This window comes from Cavia porcellus, unplaced genomic scaffold (genome assembly GCF_034190915.1).
Source record: "Cavia porcellus strain 051 isolate PalLab524CR breed Dunkin Hartley unplaced genomic scaffold, mCavPor4.1 scaffold_1, whole genome shotgun sequence".
NCBI classification, from domain to species: domain Eukaryota; kingdom Metazoa; phylum Chordata; class Mammalia; order Rodentia; family Caviidae; genus Cavia; species Cavia porcellus.
In genome coordinates, this window is record NW_026947484.1 from 200,784,765 (window position 1) to 200,806,180 (window position 21,416).

The 21,416-nt window shown below is 52.0% G+C and overlaps 1 protein-coding gene across 3 annotated transcripts in view; it reads left to right on the forward strand.

The window, feature by feature from the left end:
• The window catches only part of Mvb12b (multivesicular body subunit 12B), a 163,820-nt gene that overhangs the window by 134,724 nt on the left and 7,680 nt on the right, over positions 1 to 21,416 (forward strand). For all 3 annotated transcript variants that reach the window (XM_063227666.1, XM_063227674.1, XM_063227668.1), the window contains exons 8-9: positions 9,589 to 9,644; positions 12,587 to 12,646. In XM_063227666.1, the coding sequence (XP_063083736.1) occupies positions 9,589 to 9,644; positions 12,587 to 12,646 (116 nt within the window). The remainder of the gene's footprint in view (positions 1 to 9,588; positions 9,645 to 12,586; positions 12,647 to 21,416) is intronic.

A 21,416-nucleotide genomic window follows, 5' to 3' on the forward strand; every position in this document is an offset into this window, starting at 1 on the left:
TTGGCAGCAAGCAACACCCCAAACCTTTTTATTTTGTGACAGGGTCTCACAACCTTGTCAGGGCTGGGCTCAAATTTGTAATCCTTTTGCCTCAGCCTCCTATAGTGCTGGGGTTACAGATGTGTGCCACGATGTCCAATGAGTCCAACCCTTTTATTTACAACTGGAGACCCTGAGATGACTGACCAGGGGCCAGTCCTCTTCTTGTTATTTATTGGACAGTTATTTGTGGGTGCATATTGTGTGGTAGTCACGCAGCTCTAAGTGCACAGTGACCTCCCAGTTGGTAGGTGCTAGGGTGGGGGCACATGGAGCACAGCCCCTTCCAGCAACCAGTCAAGAAAGGCTTCCTCAGCTCGTGTCATGGTGGTGATGATTCCAGCTAACACACTGGACGTTCTGTTCACATGCCTTCTCCTGCTGGGTCCTTGCATCACCTCTCGGGTAATCAGCCCCATAAAAGACTAAGTAAAGATACAAAGAAGACGGCAGTTTCTGGATATACAGTTGTACCTTAGTTCACGAGCTTAATTATTTCCACGATTTGAATTCCAGTTCTGTGCCCTGACTCACGGCAAGAGTTAAGTTTATAAACTGAAGTGCTGCAGCAAATCTACCAGCATCTCCTCTCAAAGACGCAGGCCCTCCATGAGTTTTTCACTGCCTAACAAACCACCCTAAGACTTCAGGCTTAAAACAGCCACCATCTGTAATCCTGGTCCTGTGGGTCAGCAGGTGCCCACTCTGACTTGGCCAGTACAGCTGGACTGCGTGCATGTGGTCCTGGGTGGCCACATCCACATGCATGGCAGAGGATGGACATGCAGGAACATGTCCACTCATATGCACTCATGCACACTGGATTCCCCTGGCTCTAGTGGGAAATTGCATTTGAGATAATTTTAACCTAACGTCGCCTTCTCCGGAACCGCCGTGAGCAGGGCGCGGGAACTGCTTCTCTTTTCTGCCTCAGTAGCTTGTACTGTTCACAGTGTCCTCAGTTCTCAGTGATGAATTCGTGTTATGTGTGTGGCTGCTGCTGGGTCGTCCCTGGGACCTTCGCGCCGCTGCCCTGGCCTGGGATTGGTGGTCAGCTTGAGTCACCCAGGTGAGCAGTTTCTCCACTGTAAAGTTAGTATTTTCCCCGCTTTGTGGGAAATACTTCAGGACCATATTTAAGGCTTGCACCTCATCTAACTTTCACCACCAGTTTCACATCCCTTGAGTCCCACTACTTCCCCATCATCCTCTTCACATATATGGCTGCTCTTGGACTAGAAGGTGGTGTTTTCTCTCATCCCCAGTTGATCTGTTTATTTGCTGTGGACTAACAGCTTCTTATTCATTATCATCATCCATTATTTTGATGCTCAAATTGTTCTCTATTTAGCTGGGAGAGCTCCTTCAGGCTGGCTCCTGTCTTACCGCTGTGCTCCTGTGATTCTTGCAGACATCTTCACTGGCTGGCACAGGGAGATGCTCCTGGCTTTTCTTCCCTGCCAGCTCTGAATCAGCAGCTCTTTCTCCAAAGAGCCTGTTTCTGTTGCAGATGTTCAGCACTACAGCCTGGGTTCCAGGTGTGACTCACTGTGTGTCAGGTGTGACTGTTTTAGTGCTTTTGCAGAGAAAAATGTGATTGTGTACATAGCTATACAAACATACACACATGCAAATGCACACCTATCTCTGTGTAAACATACAAATGTCTACATTTACCTATTAAGCCAAGTTTGTGCCGATTCCTCATTCTGGTCTTCTTCCCATCATTTCTAACAACTGCTCTTCTTCAACTTAAGCAGGCGTGAACACTGACCCTGGGTTGAATTTACTATTATCTTGAGCAAAATGCAGTTGGACTCTTCCTCAGCCATTAAATATTTATAAAGTTTAAAACTTTTTTTCTTTTGCAGTGCAGATTGAACCCAGGGCCTTGCGCATGCTAGGAAAGCTTTTCTCTGGAGAACTGAGGATGCTCTGATTGCCTCATGTTATGGTTTAAATACAAAGGTTCCCCCTGCAAAGACCCTGTCCTGAGCGTTTGATCCTAATGCAGCAGTGATCAGAGGTAGGGCGTGGAGGTCATGGTAGTACTGATCATGATATTCAGTCTATAGCTGGATGGGCTTCATTGTCATCAGAGTTTATAAAGGAAATGATTTAATACAGGACACATAATCTATAGGATTATTTTATAATATTCATCCAAAGAGTCAAATGCAAAAGAGGAAATATGTCCACTCAGTAGAGACCCAAAGAATCCAGCTGAGGGCCTGGATCCCACCGCAGCATCCTGCACAGATAACTAGCTAAGGACCCAGAGCCCGTGGCAATGTCCTCCATGAGTCCAACTGGCGCCCTACAGCCCATAACAGTGTCTCATGCAAGTCTGCACCAGGGGTCTGCACTGGGAAGGCCCAAAGGGCAGTGGCAGAAGCTAGAAGGTCCGAACCATTGGGATGAAGGATCTGTGTCACCAGGCTGAGGGTCTGCACTGGAGCCAGGAAGCGACCCTTGAGGTAAAGACTCAAGCTCCCCAGAAAAGAACTGCAGCCATCCTCAGTAACAGGGAGGACCCAAGCTTCTTCAACAGTGAGGACAGCTGAGCTCATATCAGGAAAGCCTGCCTGAGTAGCTTCCCCTGCAGGTCTCCTTCTATGCTGTTGACCACAATCCTCAGGTGGGCCCTCCACACCCAGCACCAGGCTGACTCAGCTCAGCTGGTGTTACAAGTGGGCCATTCATTAATCCACCTCAGGCTTACTAGGAAGCAGTCTATTGCCTGAGTTTGAAGGTTGCGTGTTATCCCCTGCTTCTGTCCCTGACCCTGTCTCTGTCTCTGCTTCCTGGCTGCCATGAGGTGAGCAGTGTCCCTCCTCCACACCCTTCCTTCATGATATTCCTGCCTTAGGGCCAGCTGACCATGGACTGAAGCCTCTGAAACAGAGAACCAAAATAAACCTCTCCTTCTCTAGTTGTATATGGGAGGTATTTAGTCACAGTGGGGGGGAAAAAAAAAAACTAATTCAGGCTATTTCTAGATTTTCCTGGCTGTGCCATGTGGTCTCCTGTTCCCCTCCCCCCACGCTTGCCCAGGCGTCTGCAGGAAGTTCTGAAGAGGTCAGAGGACTTGGGGTACAGGGGTGTGGAGAGATGAGGTGCCCTGTGATTAAGAGAACAGTGACTGTTGGACATTCTGGATAGAGATGGGAGCTGGGGGCATTTGGGTGTGGGACCCAGATTGCTGTTACCAAGCAGAACTTCAGACAATGCTCATTTGTAGGGTGGAGACCTCTTTGTTTTATTAGGCAGTTTCCTTCTCTTTTCTTTGGGGGCTTTTTCCCAGGACATCAAACAGCCCAGACTAGCTTGACACTGAGGAGATGACTGGCACCAGGGAGGCCATGGCCAGACCCAGTGAGTCACTGGTTGGCGCTGCTTTCGTGACTCCAGAAGCTCTTGGATTGGGAGTTAAAGCTCCTGGGTCACAGTACATGGTGTAATATGGCTGCACCTAGGGTTTCACATACTGCAGAGTTTCCCACAGAAGCCCACTTTCCTTCGGACAGAGAGGATAATAATAGTACTAGTAATAATAACGCCTAACCATTATCAGCGTAGAGCTTGGTGTTTATCTGTTGAAACTCCCTAGCAGTCCAGATGTTCCTGCCTCCTGTCTCCTGCAGTTGAGGAAGGGAGGGCTTGGGGAGCTCACACTTGCTCTACGTTGCACGCTGGTCAGAGGTGGGCCTGGACGCGGCAGTCAGCTGCTTGGGGTTGGAAGAGCTCATCTCAAGGGGCTGCTGTAGGGCGAGCTCTGCTCAGACTTTCACGTTTACTGTCATGTTCCTCCACAGTGCCAGAGGATAGGCATGATTACCCTCATGTGACACGTGAAACCTGACTCAGTAGTTAAGTGACTTGTCCAAGGCTGCACAGCTTATGAGCCGCTGAGCCTGGCTTGGCAAACGTCTCTGACCCTGTGCATACACACTTCCCCCCAATGATGCCACCTCTCATGCATGGGGCTCAACAGGTGCTGGCCCTGGCTGATAAATCACCCCTTTTGGCTTATGAATAACATGGCAAAACAAATTACTTTGGGGATCTAGAAGGAAGTTGTTGGCCTTTTGTAAACTCAATTGGAATGTCACTGGGCAGACAGCTCTGGAGGCATCTACAAATATCTTCCAAGGAATATCCCCAAAGTGAAATCACTAGGAAAGCACAGAGCAGCCTCCGTATTTTGGTTTGCAAATGAGTTGTGAGAAATGGCCTTGAGATCTTGAATTGTTGGCATTTTTCCCATCACAAATTGTAAAGGACTTTCAAAACGCTACAGGAAAGGGAAGAAGAAAGGGCTGGGCTTGCTGGTTATTTACAGCTCAGAGCCCAAAGCGAGTACACAGAATTAAGGTCTCCTAGCATTCCAGCCACATTTAATTTTATTTTGAAAATGACTACCTGCCAATAAGCCATGTGGTTCAGCATGGTCCAAGTGTACTTTTTAAGATACCGCACTGCGGGTTCACTTAATACTACCCAGCGACTGTGTGCAGATGACAGTTGAAATGCTGGTAATGGGGGCTGGTTTTAAATTTTTACCTTTTTACTGCCAGATTTTTATGACTTTTTTAATCAAACATGTTGAAATTAAATCCGTGTGTGGATGGGAATATTTCTTCACCCTGTCTGTTGAAACAGTGCAGGACATAGTCGGTGGGATGGTGGGGAGCCCTGGGTCCAGAGCCCTTGGGACTGGGTCACCAGTGGGTTTGTGTGGAACCTGGGCAAAGCTGAGAGGGGAGAAGCAAGGGACCGCTCTGGGGACTGCTGGGCGGGTTCCCACAGGAAAGGAGGGGCGGGAACTGTATCCCATTGCCAGATGCAGTTCCTACAGATGCGTGGCAGCGCTGTCTGCAAACAGGAATCCACTTCTGTGTCCAAACAAATGCAAACTGGACTTGCTTCCCTAAGATCAGCAGACAGGTATCAGGTCAGCTGGCCAAAAAAAAGAAAAACCACTTCCCCTTCTTTAAAGTAGGGGATAGGCTTAATGTAGTAGCACATTAGAGCTTTATTTGTTTAAATGTTGCCGAACCTGTAAGCATTCACAATCCTCTTGACTTGTAGTGCCTGATTGTAAAAAGAACAGTTGAATGAGCTCATTGTTTTCTGGGGTTTTTCTTTAATGTATTTTACAAACACTCCCGTGACAGGCCTGACACGCTGATTTCCATGTACTCGCACTTCAGTTCAGGATTACAGCATTAATAACAGAGTTCCATGCATCGTGCCATTTTTAAGCATGATCGTTATGATAAAGGGCATATACTTAATTACAGGCCTGCTTAATTACAGCTCTGCTGACGCTCGTTTGTTTAGGAGAATGCTAATTGCGCTACAGAGCCCGCGGCACATCCTTGCTTTCATCTCTGGATGGTGCTCAGTGCTGCCGATCAGCGTTTTGTTAAAACTGCCACCAAAAATTTCGTATTATTTTAAAAAAGGAAGAAAAAGGCAACACTGGCTGGGCTGAAAGGAAGCCCGCTCAATACATGGCTTTTGGTCTTTGAAACCCAGTTTGCCGCGCAGCCAGCCCCGCACACTGGGCTCTTCACCTCTGCTCCTAATTCTGTCTTTACGGATAGGACAGTGAGGGCTGGGAGATGCATCGTGGCCTGGGCCTGTAAGAAGAAACACAGACCTGCCAGATGCCTCCCCGCCACCGTCAGCTGCCCCAGCACTGACCAGGCTCTGGGTTTGAATCCTGGCTCCCTCCCAGCCTCTGTGGCGTGCAGACTACTGGCAAATGCTAGCGCTGACGGTTCAGTCATTTGCTGCAAGTTCACAAACCTAGCATGTGGGCAACAAATGTGGGTCTTCTTTCCTCTTTCTCTTTGGGAGAACTTGGCAAGGCCAATAGTTCTTTTCCTTCCCACCCTGGAGGCCTTTTCAGCAAGAAAGGGACCCCTCCCAGCCCCTGCAGATTGGCAGGGCAGGCTAGGTGCCCTTGTGCACTGTAGACCTGGCTCCCTGTCACCAGGTCCTGGAGCAGGGTGTCACTCTAAGCAGGGTTGGTGAAAGGCTGGCTGGTAGGTAGTGATTACAGGGTCTCAGCTCTGGAGAAGCAGTAAAGAAAAGCCCGCTCTGATGGCGGGGAGAGAAAAAAAAGAGGCGAATGCTCCCCATGAGAAGCCAGGGTGGAGGTGATTTATGCAGTCTTCGGGAACACATGAAAAATATGTGCCATTGATTTTAAGAATTATGTTTGGGAACCCTCTGGATATTTTTAAATACAGAAAGGCTGCCCAGATAAGGAGAGTAGAAATAGATGTTATAGAATTAGAAGGGGATTTAGCTGTCCCACAGATGAGATCCTGTACTGATTGGCCAACCAGGAGCCATCTGCCTGGACCCTGGCCAGTGGCTCTACTGATCCCCTTGCCCAGTACCCCTTCCTGGAAGAAGAGGTCTGCCCCCCCCAACCATGGGTGATCTGTCTACCCTTCTTCCGTGACAACTAGCAAAACTGTGTGACATTCGCTCTCACTGTGAGTCTGACCTGACAGGATCCCACTCAGGCCACACTTCCTGCTGATGGACACTGCTCTGGGCTGTGGTGGGGCCAGACACAGTGAACAACAGTGGATGGGATGGTACCTTCCTGGGGCATCCAGCCCAATGGCCGCTTCTCCTTTTCCTCATGGGCTCAGGCTTCAGGGCCCCTCACCATCCGGGCCTCCTTCGAGGCTTCCAGGGCGACCATGTGAGTCGTGGCACCAGGACCATGGCGGTATGGCCTTTGTGATGGTGCACATACCCCCCCCCACCTTGAGTAATCACTGTAGAACTGACACTCAAGTACAACCAAGCCTTTGATTCCTTTCTATGTGTATTAGTCCACAATTCTTCTGTTGTGCCTAATGTAGTTGGATTTTGGACCTAAACTGCAGGATATAACTTTGACCTCTGTGGACTCCATCTGTTCAGATAGCCCAGGAGGCCGGTGGCTTAAGAATGTGATCGGATTTCACTGTGACGCAGCACGTAGACTGCCCTCATAGGCTCCCTGCAGCAGGACTCTGGAAAGCATCCCTTGAGTATCTATGTTTAGTGGACACCCTTGGTACCCTCCAGAGAAGTCACTCAGGGTGGGTATCACCCCGTTAATCTCCATCTCAGAGGCCCCATTAGGAACCCTCCAAACCCTACTGTTTCCAGCCACATTGATCCATCTCGGCTACATGAATAACATGAAAAATCTTGTCAAAATGCTTTGTTAAACCCCTGTGCTTTCTAAGTGAAGTTTGGTCGGCAGGGCACCCTCTTTACCAGCAAATGCTGACTGTGCTCCTTGTAGTTCTCCTTTCTCCTTATTGGAGCCTCCGGTCAGTGAGAGTCCTGTTCTCCTCAGCTTGCTGTCCTGCGAGTTTGTTGAAAATCTGTTTTCTAAAAGGATATGAGCAGCAAAGGGCTGTGTGCCTTATGTCATGAGCTCTGGCATGGAGTGGTCATTTGTACCCAGGCTGGGGTCTAGGCAGGTCCTGTCCTCGCTGCTGCCAGCCCAGGCAGGAATGTAAGGCATGTAATAGATTAGACCAGGCATGTAATAGATTACATGTCCTAAACACATGTATCATATATGTATAATATCATTGTCAGTATCCAGCCTTTACGAGTTAGGGTGTTGAGGTCACTGCTTCTTACCTGCATGATCTTGGCAAGCTCTCACCACTTGGAGCCTTGGCTTCCCAATCTGCAGAGTGACCCAAAGTGTGTACATGTTGCATGCCTGGCCTGGCAGCAGCATGGACAGGGCCAGAGGTCAGAGCATCCAATGCCATGTGGAGCTGAGTGTCCCCTCATAGCCTCGTGGGCAGCTGGTGGCAGGAGCCAGTACAGTGTCTCCCCAGATACATGGTTGGAACATGGTTCTGTCCCATTCTGGAGGCTCTGGCTTTCCAAGGGCCTCTTACTCACAGAATTATTTCAGCCATAAGTAGGCACTTGGCATAGGTGTTCACCAGGCACGGGTATGTTTAGACATGTGGTGTATAAGATGATTTTGCTGCCTGCGCTTTTGGACAAGTGTCCTTCACGTCGTTGCAGTGTTCAGAGGCCTCTCTTCTGGGCTGTTGACAGCAGGGTGCAGGGCTCTGCCTGCAGGTGTTTCTGGGAGCCTGGTGGCCACACTGAAGACAGTGGCCTTCCCCAGGTGTCCCCATTACAGACACAGGGGCACCCATGCCCTCTTTCTCTTCAGACTACCAAAGGAGGCTTTGTTTTTCCTTCCCTGGAATCAATCACGAACATAGTTTAAATGCTTTCTCTGGTTCATCTTTGCCAACCCAAAAGGAGGTGACTGAATTTCTCTCCTGTCCCTTCTTCCCTCCTGCTTTGCCTCTTCTGCCTCTGCTGCTCTTGTGCCCTGGAACTGAAAGATTGTGTAGCACTTAGAGACCTGGAAGTCCTAATTCTAAAAGCACAGGGAAAGCCAAGATTCTCAGTTTCCTGGGAACCCACACCCCAAGGTTTCTAGGCCCTCACCCCTTTCCTTCCTAAAACCACAGCTTATCCTAGAACCAGCCCCCTCTGGTGAGGCCCACAGCCAGCCTCAGAGCTGTTGATCTTCTCAAAGAGCCACGAGGCTGAGTTTAGGTCAGCAGAGTCCGAAGGGGGAACCCAGATTGGCCTCAGCCCGGCACTGGGCTGCCAGAGGTCACACTTGCCAAGCCCGAGTCACATGTTGTCAGAGCTCTCCCGTTCCTGCTCTGTGGCAAGGTCTCCAGCACCTCAGTGACCACAGAGTTTCCCCTAACACTGTGACTGGCAGAGGGAAAGCGCTCGTGGAGACACACTCCTAGTACACTGTTCTCCTCTGACAGTGATGACCTGAGGACGGTGCAGAAGGAGCAAAGGAGGGAACCCACAGAAAAGGAACCCCTGGAACTCCTGGTCTCCAAACTCCCTGGGCCCAGTTTATACCCTTCCCATTATGTCCTGTTAAGTTAAAGCAAACTCACAAGACTCAGATCAGCCCTGGGTGGTGACAGTCAGTGACAGTGACCATGTGTGTCTCCTCACCTGCACACTTGGGGCTGGGTGTCCCCACAACCTGACTTGCCCTTTGACTCACAGCACCGTTTTCCTGTGCAAGGGACTTCAGCTGCTCCCCAGGGACTCCTCTTCCCTCCCCTTCAGAGGGTCTGATGGACCCGCCTCTGCTGCCTCCCCCAGGGGGCACCCCACTCCTCCTACCTGTGTCACCTCCTTTGCTGTCAGCCTTGTGGTGGCTCCTACCGCTTCCAGCCAGGAGGCCAGACTCACGGGTGGGGTGGGTGGTTTTCTGAGCCAGCCCTGTGCAGGTCCCAGAGCCACATCTGCCTGGTATGGGAGGACAGAAAGCATCTGTCTCCTTCATTAGGTTATGGTCCCTAGAGACGGGGTGCCTGCTGTCACCTCGTGGCCCCTACTACTTGCTCTGGGTGTTCCCAGCTCCAGCAGGGACTCACTGTACTCTGTGATGATGTCCTATGAGGCCGTGACAACGTCTTCAGTGCCATTATTCTCTCCTTTCTCCTTTTGCAGCGATGGATGGCGTGCCTTTTATGATTTCAGAGAAGTTTTCGTGTGTTCCAGAAAGTGTAAGTTCTACGCTCAGTCACCCTCCTGCCTCCCCCAGCCTGAATCCCTCTGCCATGGTTCCGTGTGTGCTGACTGCTGTGGGCAGTCCACACAGCCCACCCCAGGGAAATCATCTTCGCCTCTCTCCCCGTGGAGACCTGAACTCCACAGTCTAATGACTGTGCCTGCAGAGAGCTGCAGAGAGGTCATGTCCACCCGTGGGCCATAGGTGCTGGAGAAGTGCAGGGAGGAGTAAGGAGGTCTGTGGGGCGTGAGCTGGACTGCTAGACTGGCTCACACACAGCCAGACCCTTCATTTCCACCACGATGGTGAATTCCACTTGGTTGTTTGTGAAGTCTTGGTTTCCCAAGTTCAGCTTAGTCATTTTTGTTCTTTTTTATGTAACAGTGACAACGTCATGCAGCAAGGAGATTGTCCCATCATCCCGTTGCCACTGCTGCATCCTCTTCTGTGACCCAGAGGACTCTGTGGCCGCGCAGGGGTCCTGGCTGCAGGTCTCTGGCTGTACTGACCCCACCATACACATGAGCTCCCTGAGCTCCAGGCCGAGCCCTGTGCAGAGGGACTGAGTGAGCTGGCCTGGCCTAGAGGCCAGGATCCAGACCCAGGAGCCACCTGCCACACACAGGGCCCTGTGCTGGGGCACCTCTCAGACAGAGCCTGTGCCCCAGGATGGCGGTGGCCCTCCCTCAGTGCATAGGCCTGGCGCACGGCAGCACAGAAAATTTGTGCCTGGCTTTTATCCTTTCTGCAGAAGATCGCTTTGAGAAACACCAAGGCCTCAGTTTGGGCACCAGCTAAAGACCCTTTCAGTGTTTTTCTTGGACCCAGTTTAAAACCACCCTGCTTATGATTTGACCTGCTCTGTAGTTTCCATTTTCATGAAATATAATAGGCCTCCTCTGAACCCTTCTGGTAAGCAGCTTAATCTTGAAAAATGCTCCTGACGTGACATGCGGAGCTTGAGTAACTTCCACAGACTCACTTGGCCGCGTTGCCATGGAGACCCTGGCGCCTCTCCCGCCAGCTCCCTGGGAGAGGGGGCTCTGCCCTGCTCACCAGCTCCAATTGGGAAAGTTTAGTGGCGTAGTCAGAGCCTAATGATTCAACAGCTGGACCTCTGCTGGATCCGGGCAGCTTGGGCAGGTGGCCCCGTGCTCCTTCCCCTCAGGCTGGCAGCACGAAAAGAGCCAAACTGTTTTGTGGCTCCTGGCAGAGCAGCCCTAGGAGCGCAGTGTCTAATTTGGTGGCCCTGTCCCAAGATTGCCCCTTGCGAATGTGCCGCTGTCTACTCAGCAAGTGCCCGAGGCCACGGACTCAGGCCAAGCCCAGCTCGGCCCTTGCAAGCACTTCTGTCTTTAATCCCCCTGTAGCCCGGCCAGGAGCGCCCGCCCAGCTTTGTAACAGGCTAATGGGGTGGGTGGGCTGATGAGCACTGCAGCGGTTTAACCTACAGCTGCATCACAAGGAGCCGGTTTTGAATGCAGACCCTTAGCCTCCAGCTGGCCGCTTGCTGGAAATACTCGCACAGCCACTCCATCATGCAGCCCACTGCTGGGCTGTTGCAGGTCAGAACCACTTCTCAGGTTCCACCTGCTTATCCCAGGGTGCCAGCTGCTGACCCAGACCCAAGAGGCTGGGCCACTTGCCTTTTTGGAAATGTAGAACTAAGGTGCCCAGAAGGGACCCAGACGGGGTCTCACAGACAGGCTCCTCTGTGTCTCGGCCCGGCCACATGGGTCTCTAGGCAGTTCACACTGCCTATGTGTTTGGCTTTGTATGCTGTCTGTTAAAAAGGCAGCATTTGGGCTGGGGATTTAGCTCAGCGGCATAAGCACCTGCCTTGCAAGTGTGTGGTCATGAGTTCGATCCCCGGTACCGATAAAAACGAAAAAGACCAAAAATAAAAATAAAATAAAATAAAAAGGCAGCAGTTGCAAAGAAAGGTCCTCATGTTCATGAAATTGTAGGACCTTACACGTCAGACATGGTGATGCATACGTATAACCCTGCACTCTGGGAGGCTGAGGTAAGAGGGTTGCAAATTCAAGGCAACCTGGGCAATTTAGTGATTTGGCAACAACATGTCTCAAACACAAAACTTGAGATAAAGGCCCTGGGCTTCATCTCCAGTTCTGCAGAAAAGAAGGAAGGGATGAAGCATCGAGGAAGGGAGGGGTGAAAGGATGGAGGGACAGAGGCAGGCTGTTGGGCTGTTGTTTGTTTCTTTCTTTTTTTTTTTTTTTTTTTCCTGTCTTTTTGAGACAGGGTCTTGCTGTGCAATTCAGGCTGGCCTTGAACTCACTTTATAGTCTAGGCTGGTCTCGAACTTGCAACAATCCTGCCTCAGCCTCCTGAGTGCTGGGATTACAGGCGTGAGCCACCACGCCTGGCTAAGGCTGTTATTTCTGACAAAAATCAGTTTCACAAAAGGTAACTGATGGGCAATTTCTTCATTCATCTGCATTTTCAAAGACCTGGAGTCCCTTCAGCTCCTCCCCTGGACCTCCAGACTCCTGGAATTCCTTAGACACGGTAGTAGTTTGGCCCCTGGTGACATCCTTCACTTCCCATCCCACAGTTCTAGCACGAAAGACCAAACCTTGCCACATTTGCTTGTGGCAGCAGGGACAGAGAGGTGAAGCTGTCCACCCATAGTGACTGTCACCCAGGAGCCATCACTCTCATGGGTGCCACAGACATGACTAAATGGTGCCCACAGGACAGAGGCCGATGGCTCTAATGGCCACTCTAGTCTTTGTCACTCCTCCCTGCACCCTCACCAGTGACTGCAGAGTCACCGTGGTAGTTTCTTTTGGAAGAGGGTGGGGAGATGCTGGTTCCCGCAGGATGGCTTGAGATTTCACTGTGGCCACGCAGAAAGGAAATATAAAAAGGATTTTCTGGCCATTTAAAAGGGTGACTTGATTGTATTTCCAGATGCAGCCCTTTGATCTCTTGGGGATCACTATCAAATCTCTAGCAGAAATTGAGAAGGAGGTAAGTGAGCACTCACAGTGGTGGTGGGTGGGCCTACGTCAAAATCTGCTGCCCGGGACAGCAGATAGGGTGAGTGCCCTATTCGGGGGGGAAAATCCTCACTCAAATTTATTTCTTAGGAAAAGTAACTCATTTTTAATGCATTTGTGACTTCCAGTCAAATACAACCAACATCGTGTCTTCTCCAAGTCAGGTTTTAAGAGGCAGACAGAGCGATCAGTTCTATTTTGTTTTTTAAAATGGCTCAGCTCAGCTCAGGTGGAGGTGGGAGACAGGCACAAGGTTTTACGATTTCCCAGCAGGAGGCTCTCGGTGGGGAAGAGGTCAGACGGCGGTGTGACGCAGAAGAGGGGTCAAGGCACCTTGTGCAAGCTCGATGAGTCAGACCCACTTGGCAGCCTGGTTCGTGGGAGCTGGGACATGTCCCTGTATAAAAAGAAGGGCATCCAGGGTGAGAGTCCAGAGAACTCGGGAGACTCAAGGTTAAGATGGTGGAATCAAACTAGAGGTCGATCTGCCAGCAGCGTCTGCTCCTTCTGAGACAGCGTTGGCGTTCACGTCGTCTTTTATGTATAGCAGGTTGTTAAGCAGTCACGTGCTGCAGCCAGCTCTCCCCCTCAGAGAGGAGCATTTGTCTCAAAGATGGAAATGGTAGAACCATTTCAATATTCTCGGTTCCTTGGGGTTTTCTCCTGTGTACCCAGCTAGCAGAAGCAGGTTGCATTATTGAAAGATGGCTGAAATCAAGGAAAATTGAATCAATGTAGTACAACAAATTTCCAAAGCTGTCATAGCAAAAAGAAGACAAAAAACTCCCCCTTTGTCTTTGATTTTCAGTAAATCACAAAAGCCAGCCTGATTGCCATCCATAGTTTCTGGAGTGTTTTTCATAGTAACTTAATGGGGGAAATGTCTGGGCTGCAACCTTAGAAATGTAAATACACATACACCTTCACATCTGCCCTTGTGAGTGTCATCTCTGCACAGGTCCCCATAGTGCGGGGCCTGGTGGCTGTGTGGGGAAGGCCCTAGAAGATGGCTGTTTCAGCTGCAGGTGGGAAATCGGGGCTCTGACCCTGAGGGCTTGGTAGAAACCAAATTCAAGCCTGGTTGGGGTGGGAAGATTAATAAGTGCACCCTGTGTTGAGAGCAGGATGACAGCAGAACCGGCCCCCGAGGGTGGTTCCGTGGATGCCGTCCATGCAGGCTAGAAGGGGCTGGCAGCCATGGTCCCATCACCAGGGTCCGGTATCGGGGAAAGGCGTGGCCGTCCCAGCAGCAGGCTTCTGCCCTGTGGTCCTCACCATGAAGCTCACCTACGGGCAGCTGCTCCTGCTCCATGCACAGCTCTGGGCCCAGCTTGGTGCATCTGTCTCTGGTCCTCACCACAGCTGATCATAGGAACCTTAGTCCTTCCTGTTTCATGGGACAGAAATTGAGACTCTATAGAGTCGTGGTCTTAGGAAACCTGAGACCCAGGTCTTGACTTCACAGCCCCCGCTCAGGGCCCCTCTGGAGCCGAGGGGACCATGGCCATGGCTGGGGTTGTGCACTGCCAGGGCCTGTCAGCTGCCGGGAGCAGGTTCCTGGGGAGGCCCAGTGCCTGGCCAAGGTGTGCAGCAAGGACAGGGCGACCCTGGTTCTCTTTCCCACTGCAGGGACTGGAATCTGGTTGGACGTCCTGTGGGTATCAACATCAGGCGCCTGAGTCACAGCGTGGCTGCCCCAGGTGGGAGGCAAAGAGCCAGGCGGGCAAAGAGCTAGGGGTGCTTCAGCTCCTCCACTTGAGCTTTCCAGGCCTCAGTTTCTGTAGTGTAAAACCAAGGGGGGAATAAGAATCCTTAACCCAACAGCTGTTACAGGTCTGAGACAGCTGTGCACGGTCACGGTCATTGTCACCACACCTGGTATCCCTGTCCACAGCTAAGGGCGTAACATGGCATCGTCCATCCCCGTTGTGCAGGTCACACCCCAAATGACCCTTGCCATATTTCTCATTTTAGTGATCAGTAAAAATGAACAGGTCTGTGTTCAATATTGAAAGGAACTAAAGTTGCTTTAGAGCAAACAGGGGACATGGAGATGAGAAGGTTCCATGGGGTGTAAAACCACAATTGTCCTGGGGCAGGGGGTGCCCGGAGTTTTTCACATGATCAAGAATTTCAAAGCAGCCTCCAGCAGCCCTGTGTATACATCTGATGGTGACCAGTGTCTTGCTGGCCACCTCTGTGAGTGGCTCTTTCTCTACAGCAGCCTCCGAGGACTGTCTCCTGAATAAGCCCTTGTTGGCCCCTGAACTGAGAGCAGGGCTGCTTGTGGGGGTCAGAGCCCCGACAAGGAGGAGCCTCTGCAGCCTCTGCTGTGTGATGGGCCTGGGACAGGCAGAGTGTTCCCTGAATCAGACCACATATTCCCTGGCAGGGATGATTTCTGGTTTTTTACAGTATTTCACTCTTTTCCATTCTAAGTCTGTTTACCTCTGGAGAGGGGCCTCAGGAGCTCAGCTTGGAAATGTGCTTTGCTAAGGGTAGATCTCTGCATCATTAAACCAAACTCAAAACAGAGTAAGTGAAGGAGGGACAGTGCTTTGGGGTTCAGGACACAGACTCGTGACCCCAGGAAACTCCTGGGTCCCCCCAAGGTTCTCTCACAAGGCAGGAGAACCCAGTGTTCGTGAGGTGGTTGCTCCATGCTGGGCTGGAGTGTCCCCCATGGGAGGACCTGGTATCCACACCTGCAGGACAAACTTAGACTCAAGGAGCAGAATAAGCTGCCAGAGTCCCCAGCAGGAAGAGGCACCACACAGGCTCCCCCAGTGCTAGCAAGAGGCTGAGCGTGACCCTAGCTGAATGATCACAGCCCTCCACTCAAGAGGCCCCAACTTGAAAGCAAATACCACTGCTCAATGCCAAAGGCAGCGTGTCATTCTGTCTGTCCGTGTCAGGACCGATTGCTTTATTGCCACCGGCTGTGCTCCCATCTTCCCTCACTGGGCCTACAGGATCCACTGTCAGGTCCTCTGTGAGTATGGTGGGCGATGGTCCCCAGCAGAAGAACCTCAGATGAACTCCTGCACCCAAAGGTATCCGACACAGCCTAGACACACGGAGCTGCTTGGCGTCCAGTAGCTGGTGGTCACCGGTCACGAGCTTAAAGGAGAGTGTGACCCTAGGTCTCAGCAGTCAGGGACTCAGTGAGCAGTAAGTGGGGACGTGCACTGGCCAGCATCTCAGTGGTGAGGCAGTGTCTGCGGCGTCTGTGGACTTGTAGATGGCGAAGGTGATGTGGTGCGGTGGCTGGGACACAGGCCCACCCGGGTCTGCAGGCTGCAGAGCCCCAAATCCACTGCTTAGGCCTGGCCCCTGGGCACTTTGTGGTTGGCCCCACTTCAGACTGGAGTGCAGGCCTGATGTCCCACCCTGCGTGCCAAGCGTCTCTGCCAGGGCCTTTAGCAGGTTTCCAAAACAAAAAATCACTGGAAAGACAGCAGAATACAGACATAGCGGTGGGTTGGGGGAGCGATGAAGGACGCTGTGATTAGTGAGTACGTGCGAAGCGGAACGCGGCCCTAATGCAGCCCTAACGCGGCCGCCCTCGGGCTGCAGCTGCGGGGCGCCTCCCACTTCGCCTTCCAGCCCCGCGGCCTTGTCCCCTGCCACCCACGCGCAGCCACCGCACGGCGCGGGGCCCTGCGTCCTCGCGGACGCATGTAGATTAGTCCAGCCCGCCCATCTCTCCTCGTCGCAGCCTGTCCACAGCCTTGTCCCGCCCCTGCTGCCCCAGAGACCCGCTCCAGCTCCGCAGGCAGCGCCGTGATGAAGCAGCTCGGCTCGGAGTGCGAAGACGGGCGTATAAATATTCCCGTCGCCGCCGCTCTTTATTTCCCTTGTAAGCAGCGGCCCCATTTCTCCATCTGATGGATTCCCCCTCGCAGCCGCAGCCGCAGCCGCAGCCGGGGTGGGCGCCTCAGCTCTGCATCCAGGCGGCAGCCTCGGAAATCATCCCGCTCCTTGGCTCCCTCTTTACCCTCTTCTCCGGCCCACGACCCTCCCGCGCCGCCCAGGGGCTCCATCCCGCCGCCTCCCCATCCTCCCGCCGCTCTCCAACGGCCCAGGAGGCTGCGGCCTGGACTGGCTCGCTGTGCACCTGGGCCTCTGCCTGCAGGCACAGACGGCCCGGCCCGGCCCGGGGCGAGCTGCGCAGGGCAGGGGGAGCTGGGCCCTCCAGCCCCACGCACAGCCCAGCTCCCCAAAACCAAGGTGCACACCTTAGAAAAGGAGGCCGAGGGAAGAATGCGTTAGCCTACCACGCTTTATGGCTAGCAGCCGGCCTCCATTTTCACTGGACTCAAAGGCTGAATGAGGAGGGAGCATCTAATTAGTAAAGGGACGCTCTAATATTAATCACGCCCTTAAAATTGACAAGGGAGGCAGTTCATTTAACCACTTAATTGCTACAGGTTTTTATGGGCTGCTGTTTGCAGACATATTTAATGAAGAAGTTATAAATCTAAAGGAGCTTAAAATTTTAATTTTATACCTAAATATTTTCCTTGTTCTCCTGTTTGTTAGTTAATCCTCCAGAGTGCAGTCACGTGGAATGTTCTTTAAATGAACATATTTGCTAACTAGCTTGATTTCAGTTTTTAAAACATTGGTTCCAGCAATTAGGCATTTTTTTCAGTTCCCAAATGACTAGAGAAATTCGTCTTGATTATAATTGCTCTTAGCCACGCATATCTAATTTGTGTCTTTTTAAGTGTTAATTAGTAAACAGTTTGAGCTGACATCTTTATGTGTTTGTGTGTTGAAAAATGGAGCTTATTGCTTATTTAGCTTGGGGCCGATTCCACCCGCATTTACGTCACGACTTGAGGTGAAATTAATGAAAATATACTTGGCAGCAAGAGGTAAAAAGAATTTTCGAATTCCACTTTAGGAGGTCTGCTTTGCCTTGGCTCCTCAAATATATGAGGTTAGGGTGAATGCGGGCCTACATCCTGCAGGTAAAGAGAAGGAAGATTTTTGTATCGGTAATGAAATGGCAGAGTCCCAATTTTATAAAAGCAAAATGTTCAGATCCCAACACAATTGTTCAATCTTTCTACTTTTGGAACGCTTTCATTGTGCTTATTATCGTGAACCAATTTCTGGGAGGGCTCAGTTGCTACCACACGATCCGTGGTCCCATTGCACCATCTAGTGGCCAGGCGTTAAACTGCAGCGGGAAACTGCCTTTGCTTGAAATTCAACTATTTCTCACCACTCAAGTGTCCTTTTGATCGCTTTATTTTTCGTCTGGAACCTGAAATGTTCGGGAAAAGAAATCTGCCTGATCTGCTCATGAGATAAAAGTTAGTTACATCAACAGGAGCGGATCTGTTCTGCTCCCCTTTTGTATACTGCTTGAAGACAGAGAGCCTTCCCCCAAAACCTTACAGCTCTCTCACATGGGCCTGAGACCATTCTGGCAAAAAACAGACCCCTGACATTTTCACCACAAAGATGCGATACGCTGGCAAGGCGCTGTGTCTGTTAATTAGCACGACTGAGTCTTCATGATGCGTATGTCTACGTTGCAGATTACATAATTCTTATCGGTTTAGAAAAAATGTTTAAGTACAGGTGGTGTGTGCCTGTAATCCCAGTACTCTGGGAGGCTGAGGCAGGAGGGTCGCACATTAGTGCAGCCTGGGCAGTTTAGCAACTTAGCACAACACTGTCTCAAGAAAAGAAGAGCTGACAGTGTTGCTGTAACTTAATGCAGTGCCCTAAATTCAGTCCCCAGCACCACATGCAATGACCAGTCCCCGTTAACTGGCTTTTGAATCGGCTGTCAGTACGCAGCTCAGTATTCTTCCACGTGCGTGTGCCTTTGTGCCCCTTTTTGCCGGAGAACCTTCTGAAATGTATTAGCAAGGAGGACCTAAAGCCAGCTGTATTTGAGCCCAAAGTGTTAGTTCTCGGTTTTGCAGTGGGGCCTTTCCCGAACATTTCCACATGGAAATGGGCCAGTGGAGGTTTTTCCTGACTGTTCTGCTTTCTTTTTATATGACTGCCACAGGTTTGAATGTTCTCACTTTATTATAAGCTTTCACACACAGTAAGGGTAGGTCTCTCTTCCCACGGAGTTTTCCTAGTTACAGTGCATGATTGCTCCTTCAGCTGACCTTTAGGATCTTGGGGGACGGGGGGTCCTAAAAACTCCACTCAGCAGCTTTATTGGAATCATGCGGGTACAGTCGAGAAGGGTGGCTGACGTGTCCCACGGAGTGTCCCTGTCTCCGGACAGCTGTGCCTGTCCACCCAGGCCCTGGTGGTCACCGGGCAGGGCAGGTGGTTTGCTCCGCAGCTCCGCCTTCCTGCTCGGTGTTTCTGTGGCTCTGGTAGATTCCTTCCTTCCTATTTCCTTGTCACTTTATTAAAGAAACTGCCAGCTTCTGTTCACTGGTCTGGAGCTGGCTGTCTCACTGCCTTCCTTGCTGATTGGGGTGCATTCCTGGGGCTCCCCAGGCAGCAGCTGCACCCTCGGGCTCCTGCGCTGCGGCACCGACCCCCTTGCCCAGCCTCTGGGCGACGCCTTGGCAGCAGGTCCTGCCACCCCACCTCCTGCTTGTACCAGAGTCGTTAACAGAAGTTTCCACTGTCAGCTGCGTGATGGTTTGCTACATACACACACCCGCCTGTCTATTTACTATGCTCAGGAGTTGGCCATTTCTTTGTATTTTCTAAATGTTTTAATCAGGAATGAATGGTGGCTTTTGATAAGTGTCCTCTCATCATCTATGGAGACACTCGTCACCTGGTAGGCTGTCCCCACAGTGGCCCAGGGCATTCACAGGATGACCCCACCAAGTACTTGGAAATTCAGTCGACACCTTGGTAGCAGGTCCGGCTCCCCTTATCACATGTGTGTAATATGTGAGCATAAAGGGAAAGAACTGGGGGCACCTTCCCAGAGTGTCACAGGGCTCCTCAACAGTGCTGGAAGTCAGCATTGTTTCAGGTTTTTATACCAGTAACTTAGAAGAGAGGGATCATAATACCCATTTTTGTTCAGTACTGGAGGTTGAACTGAGGGCTGCCCACTGAGCTACATATAAGCCCTTTTTTAAAGACAGGGTCTCACCAAGTTGCTCAGGCTGAGTTTGACCTTGCAGTCCTCCTGCCTCAGCCTCCCAGAGTGCTGGGATTACAGGCATTGCCACCATACTTTTTAGGTGATGTGCAGGTGAATTCTGAAATGCCATCTCACTGGGCCACTTGCACAGTGGCACAGCTGTAGCGTTCATTTCATCTGTGGTCTTCTTAGCCTTTTGTTTTCCTTTAATAGTTGGGGTACTGAAACTATTTCTCCTTGTACAGTGTGTCCCCGTCACCTCCCACACTCACCCACAGATACTGTCACAGCCCCTGACTGCCTGGTGGGGTCCCAGGCAGGCCCAAAGCGCTGCCCCTCTGGAGGAAGCGAGCTACACTCACCCAGCGGAGGCGGGCGATTTGCTTTGCAGGCTCTCTTCCACAGAGCCTGGGGAATGTTGGCCTTTTGAGCAGTCTTGGAACTGTTCAGTGTTGGTGGCTACTTTTAAGCGCTGCTCAGGCCACTACCGTGTGAGCCTGCCTGGGCAGCCTGAGCACACTCTGCAGAGATCACGGTTCACCATCCACAGGGAAGGAGAGCACGGAGCCAGGTCAGCACTGGGCTTGGGATTTGCCATGCATGAGTTGCTGCTCCATGGGACAGGGCCATTCCACTGTCCTGCTCGGAGGATCCAAGGCTGTGCCCACGAGCAACAGCTGCCACAGAGGACTAAAATCAGAGTGACCGACCCAAGAGCTGAGCCACCAACCTAGCTGCTGTCTCTCCTTTGTGTTAAACCAGGCCCAGCGCCTGGCCTGTCCACCACCCACCCACCCATGCATCCTCATCCATCCTTCCTTCCATCCAGCTACTCTGGGCCATGCCCCTCCTGACCTGCAAAACTGGCTGAGATGCCGTGGCCACCTGAGCTTCAGGGGCCCAGGGAAGCAAGGTGCTTCCCAGAACAGAGACACCCTTAGCTGGGTTATAAAGCACAAGTAGCACTTTGATACTTAGGGAGAAGAGCGCCACAGGCAGACAGGACAGCACTCAGAGGGGTGGAGGCGCAAGTGATGCGTGGCAGAAAGGCCAGGTCTGAAGCCACCCGGAAGAGGCCTCTGCGGCCTCACGGGGCGGGGGGCTCCGGCTCGGCTCCCTCACCTGCCTTCCGCCACTTCGTCCCTTGTTGGGAGACAAGGCCTTCCTGAGACTGGCCCTGTCTTGGCCCTGAGCACAGGGAGCGGGTGGAGGAGGACCTTTGGTGTGGTCACTCCCGGGAGGCCTGGACTCGGGCCAGGGAGCAGTGTGAAGAGGGCCACTGCCAAGCTCTGGTGGGCAGAGATGGCCCGAGGGGTCCTCGCAGAGGAAGGGCTGCTGCAGGGGGTGCCCTGGGCTCATCCAGCGTCATCCCTGGGCCGGGCTGTAGGGTGGGGACACAGTGCCCAGATGTGTGGCTCCTGCCCCTAGAGCTTGGGGGAGCCTGGGGTGCAGCACGAAGTAAACCGAAAGGGGAGACAGGAGCCAGCAGATCCTGCTGAGCCTCTGCATCCAGGGTGGCCCCAGGGGGAGTCCTCCTCTGCCTTGCCGCCCCCGAGGGTCAGTGGCTCAGGGGCCTCCCCGCTGCGGCCCAGCCCCCCATGGCCTTGGTCAGGAGGCTCAGCTTTTCCTGGACCCAGTTTCCTCCTCTGCA